The following is a 6,000-nucleotide window of genomic DNA, read 5'->3' on the forward strand; positions in this document are numbered from 1 at the left end:
TAAACAAGTTCACTTGGGCTGCTACCAGAGTATATATTGAAATATTATTTATGCATTTGTTTAATTAAACTATTCTATTGAATCACATGATTAATGTAAAAATAACACGTTAGTAAAACTATCAAAAGAATAAAAATTAAATCACATGGCTAATGTAAAAATAAAAAATTCCTGAAATGATTAAAAATATCAACACGAGATTAATGTAAAAATAACACATTAAGATCTTTTATGAAAATATAAGAATTTTTTTATATATTGTTAAAATTTATCTAACATACCCAAGAAAAATTATCTAATAATATCCATATAAATTTATAATTTGTGAGGGATATAATATTCAGCCGTCAGCTGGGAGCGAAAAGAAGCCATGTTTTTTATCGTTAAGTATACATATGTAACTTTATAACAGTCTGCTACAAAATTAACAACAAGCGCATCTGGTGTAGTGGTATCATAGTACCCTCCCACGGTACTGACCAGGGTTCGATTCCCTGGATGCGCAAATTGTATAGAAAAATATATTAACTTTTTTTTAAGAGAGAAAAATACATTACTTGAAAGTAACGAACCTATTGCATATACTCTCGTCTCTCAGGACCAGAACTTCCTTCTAGTCTGTAATCTAAGAGATTAGGCAATGTGATGGCTTCAGAAATTTTAAATTATGAAGACAATACTCATTTAAAATTAGTAAAGGTAATACTAATACAATTGATTATTTTTTAATTATGTTTCAAATTATAGGGATGATTTATAATTATGTATATATTTTTAAAAAGAATCTTGTCCCCTAAGGAAGATTTGTCCCTCAATGAATAATGTACTTGTAAGGAGAATGCTTAAATTTATTATTAATAGACTTCATACTAAAATAAGAGTAAAAAGAGAAATTAGTGATTAACACATTTAAAAATGAGTCTAAGATTTAAAAAAAAAAAAAACAAACTTTTTTCTTCTATAAAAAACACATAAGGCTACCTTCTTAATTTCCTCATGGCAACCAAACTCTGTTAAATGACAAACAGAATGTCATGCATTGATTTTGTGGCTTGTGGTTCCTACACAAGAAATTTCTACCGATCGAGTAACACACCTTCTCGTGTTCACATTGATACATGATTATAGACTCTAGAGCCATCCATTGCCATTCCTGGAAAGTTTATTACTATGGTGGCACAATTTTAATATGGGTGTCTCAATAAAGAAGGCTAGCTTCAATTCCCTCTAGAATATTTTTTTTTATTATGAAAAGACAGGACTTTTTAGACTTACTTAACCATAGGGGAAATAAGTTATCTGAAAAAGACATGGCTGGATGAAGGCCATGCAAGAGAGTTTCTTTTCTCAAAATTATAAAAACTCTTATTGATTCCAGCATATTCCTTAAAAACTCTCAAATCATTTTCAAAAATACTAAACTAGCTACCTGCACCTTAGAAAGTTAGATATGCATAACAAGAAAAAGTATGCTCATTTGTATTTTCTTTTCCTTGCTTTATTGGAACTTGGAAAGACCATAAAAATTGTACTTATATACCTACTGATCCATCGAGCAGCTGGCTCCCTTTGTGCAAATTTGTTGGTAGTTATTTTCATAATCGATTATATATATATATATATATATATATATATATATATATATATATATATATATATATATATATATTCCCCCACATCCTGGCCATATGTAATTTCTTAATATTAGTATAGAGTTGTTGGCGTTGGTTAACCTAGCTAAGCTAGAAAATCCAGGAATTAATTTATTGAAATGCTAGAAAATTGATCATTTTTTATGTAAGCAACTTGATATTGCTATCACTTCAGAAAATAAATAAACCTCAATGCATAATAATAAGGGTTAGAAAAAATAAATTAAGATGCTCGATAGGGGGAAGAATTTATGCACAATATGTGTAATGTGCTGGCAGTGCTTCTTCCTCTGTAATGCATAAGCTCAGTTTTATTTCGCTGAGAATTTGTCAAACCCAATTAAGGAACCAGCAATCCTAATAATAACAGCTGCTTATTTTGCACACATTGTAAATGACCCCTTAACAATATCATTTTACAAAATAGGTTTAATAAATTTAATTCTTAAATCTTGCAATATTTTCATAAAAGTTTATTTTTTATATAATATTAGCGTCTTTTAAAAAAAACAAAGATATAATATTAGTGTAAATATTTTTATACTGTCAATTAATTAAAATTAGTTAATATGGATTTATAAAATAATTATAACAGAAGTTAGCAATCTTATTAATTATACACAAAAATTTATAATAGAATGTCAGAGTATTTATTTTACACTATGAGCATATTTTAATTTTATTCTTATATTTATAATTATGTATATTAAATTTTAAATAATTTAGACGTTCTTTAAATTATTAAATTTATGAACTTAATCAATTTAGTCAGGAAAATCTATCCAACCGATATCAATCTATTTCAAGTTGATAAAAAAAAATGGTGTATGCATGTGTGAAAATTTACAATTGCTGTCAATAAAGAAAAAAGACTTCTATACTTCGTGATGTCACTTTAAAAATAAGTTTTTTTTTTCCTTAGCAGAAGAAATACAACCTCCCATTGCATGTGAGGGCTTAATTTTGTTGGAAATACAGTCTCCTTCCAATTATGTCAGAAGGAGTTATAGTCAAGAGGAGAATATTGTTGGAAATTTTGTTGAGGAAGACTTTTTTTTAATAACTAATGATTGGAGAAAATTAATTAGCTAAAAGACTAGGATCACAAAATTACTGTGAAGGGGAAAAGGGAGTCATGCAATGATGCAATTGCAAACGTAACATTGTTGTTTTTAAAATTTCTCTTGCAATTGTTGTACTGAATATTAGCTAAATATCTGATGGCAATCTCAATTTATATCTTTGCAAAGTCTACTAACGTTAAATTGGTTAATTGTAGTAGATGTTGACTACAATTTTAGATACATTTTACTTTTAGTAATAATTTGAATCTTGGAGTTCTTAGTCTCTGCAAAATATATTATTTTACTAAAAATATAAAAGTACAAGTTTTAATGATAACAAAAAAGAAAAAACTATCACTTCTGAACGCTTGAAATTAATCATAAAAAAGCGATGTCAACACTTTCCTTTCTATTTTAAGCTTTTAGCTACCCCGCAACCACGATGAAAATGATATACAGCATACCATGTAGGTTTCGCAAGAAATTTCATGTGGTATACGTGATGATTAGCTTTATATTAGTTATATTAATTGAAGAGCAGAAATTATGCAAAAAATTGTAATTTCGTTTTTAGAACAAATTCTTATTTTGTTTGTGTTGCAATGTGGTTACGCTCATTATTTGGTTTTTTATCCTTTCTGCACAAATGATTGATTTTTTTTTTCCTGTTCCCTATTTCGTATAAGACGGCAGGCACTTAGAATAAGACAATCAATTCATTAAATTCGTAGGCTTTTTTTTGACGAAAATAGGATTAATATATATATATATATATATATATATATATATATATATATATATATATATATATATACAAAAATGATGTGGAAAAAAAATATTTACACAACAGAGATTATTTTTATCACGTAGGATGACAGAATCACCATGTATCCGATGGAACTTTATTCAACAAAGTCGTAATGTACAAACTCATTTGTGACTCCCCATTGTTTCTCTGTTGCAATTGAAGGTGATGTCAAACGAGGAAAGTGAGTGGCTTTGGGCATCAACACATAGAAGCTGCATCTACAAACCGGGTAATTTTTTTTTTAATTCCCGTTATACTTGAAAATTTATTTATAATATTGTTCGTTTATTTTTAATTACTGTTATAGTTGAAATTTTATTGATAATATTGTTAGTTTTTGTATAATTCTGTTCTACTTTAAAATTTATTAATAAAATTAATTTGTAATATTCAATTTGTTTAGGTAATTTTAATTGTCACGTTATTAACTTATAATCGTCACGTTTTAACTATTTTTTTTAAACCAAATAGTGTGCGGAAAGGATATATGATTGATAAATGCATTTACGATTGATTTTTTTTCTTAAATATGTTTTTATTTCTAATAAATATTTAATTTTTGCATTTATTTTTTTAATAAATTTTTATTTTGTGTTAAATATATAATAAAATAACAATTTTACTTTTTATGCATAACACTTTTTTTAATCCTAGATAAATTAAGAAATTCTATGTTTTTTTCATGATTTTTTTTCATTTGTAATTAATTGAGATTAAAATAAAATTCACTTATTTATTAAATATAAATTTCATTAATTTATTAAGGATTAAAATAAAATATTAAGAATAAAAAATAAAATTATTATTTTATTAAGAACTTAATGAAAAAAATTTGTTAAAAAATAAATAAAAAATTGAATATTTATTTAGGATAAAAATACATTTAAGTTTTTTTATAATAAAATTACCTCTTAAGTTATCATATCTGGCTTATTGCCATTTACTATTTGCACCTTTCTATTAGTCATATTATGCTTTCCATTTTTTATGCGTAGTCTTTGCTTCATAACAGATTGAGTAAGTTCCATATATATACTACTGTTATTCTAGTGTAAAAGATTTAATGCACAGCCATGGCATCGGAAACCAAAAAAAAAAAAAAAAGACTTGATATATACAAATTGCATATGTTTTTTCAATTGCTGGGAAGACTGAAATTTGAAAATAATGATTGATTCATTATATACAACATGCTCTAGCTGTCTAGCATGATTATCCATTTGCCTTAAGAAAACAAAGAAGATTATCTATTTAGTACACTAGAGAGAAATGCACGAGTAATATTCTTTTAACACCTCAACACCCAAACACCTCAGATCACTAATCATTTTTCTGATTTTCTTGTTACACTATTACCTATCACATATAATTTCTTCTTTTTTTTTCTCTGAATGTGGATATTTCCCAAATGCATATATGGGGTGCTTTGTCTTGGAACTAATTAATCAACCTAGATATTTCACTATCATCGAAAAAGGAACTAAGCAACGGCCTTTCTTCTTCAGTTCTGTGTGGTCGTCATTATCCTTCTCATTAAAACTCAGTTCTTTCCTTTCATCTCTTTCTCCCAAGGTATTTCTTTTTTCCTACAAAAACAAATCAAAAAAACATCTTTGTGTTAGTAGAAAAATGCTTCAATCATTCATTCAGTTCCACAATCAAAATGCATATATGGATATAGCAAGGCTTCTGAAATTAAAGAGTACATCATCATTTCGATCAGTCTAGGGAAAGGTAATAAGGAAAAAGAAAGAAGGATAACTATTTCCGTTAGAAAGGAAATGTTCTTTGATTAATTAAGCATAAAATTCTCATGTATTTACTATTCCCTTCCAAATAGCCAAAAGGTACAAAATAATTATATATTATCAATGTAAATTGAGTTGATCAAATTAGCTGGAAAAAGGCCCATTTTATTGAGTAGATCAAATTGAGTTTTGCATTAATTGTATAACTGGTTCTGATACATAGAATTAATTAACTGGAAAAAGCCTAAAATGTTATTCATAAATTATAGAATTAAAAGTATAATTAATATATACAACTTAACTTTCACTAATTGAAAGCAAAGGCAATAATGTAAAAAGAAAAGAAGAAAAATTATGAACCTTGGAGCCTTTGATAGGAGAGCTTGCAGTATCTTCCAAAGCATCATCAACCAAAGCTGTTTTGATCTTCTTTCTCTTCTTCAAACTCGATTGGTTACCATATTCCTTATCTAGTGTGCTGTCAGTTATTTTTTTTATAGCAGCATCAAAGACAAAGGAGGTGGAATAACTATCAACACCAGAGAAAGACATAGAACAATAATTCTGATCATCATCAATATTATGGTTGTCAACAAAGAAATCCTCAAAGTACTTAGTCCAACCACTCTCCTCGGAGGAATCACACTCACTGGTCATATTCTTGGAAGAAGAAGCTTTGCTTATGGTACTCATTGATGCCACCTTAGTTTTCTATCTGAAAGCCAAAA

The 6,000-nt window shown here is 27.2% G+C and overlaps 1 protein-coding gene and 1 non-coding gene across 2 annotated transcripts; one reads left to right on the top strand and one right to left on the bottom strand.

The window, feature by feature from the left end:
- Positions 1-434: 434 nt before the first annotated feature.
- Positions 435-505, top strand: TRNAG-CCC (transfer RNA glycine (anticodon CCC)). Its single transcript has one exon. It is a non-coding gene; the product is annotated as a tRNA-Gly (tRNA).
- A 4,158-nt stretch (positions 506-4,663) lies between these two features.
- Positions 4,664-6,000, bottom strand: LOC102662687 (vascular-related unknown protein 4). The gene is made up of 2 exons (XM_041008428.1): positions 5,633-6,000; positions 4,664-5,110 (listed from the first exon to the last, which is right to left on the bottom strand). The coding sequence occupies exons 1-2, from the start codon at positions 5,963-5,965 to the stop codon at positions 4,970-4,972; spliced, it is 474 nt and encodes a 157-aa protein (XP_040864362.1). The 5' UTR covers positions 5,966-6,000; the 3' UTR covers positions 4,664-4,969.

This window comes from Glycine max, chromosome 13 (genome assembly GCF_000004515.6).
Source record: "Glycine max cultivar Williams 82 chromosome 13, Glycine_max_v4.0, whole genome shotgun sequence".
Taxonomy (NCBI): Eukaryota; Viridiplantae; Streptophyta; class Magnoliopsida; order Fabales; family Fabaceae; genus Glycine; species Glycine max.

Excerpts from the sequence above, each read along its gene's own strand:
- LOC102662687 (XM_041008428.1), bottom strand. The coding sequence starts at position 5,965 with ATGAGTACCATAAGCAAAGCTTCTTCTTCCAAGAATATGACCAGTGAG. Across the intron at positions 5,111-5,632 it reads CTCCTATCAAAGGCTCCAAG|GAAAAAAGAAATACCTTGGG; the intron begins GTTCATAATTTT and ends TTGTTTTTGTAG.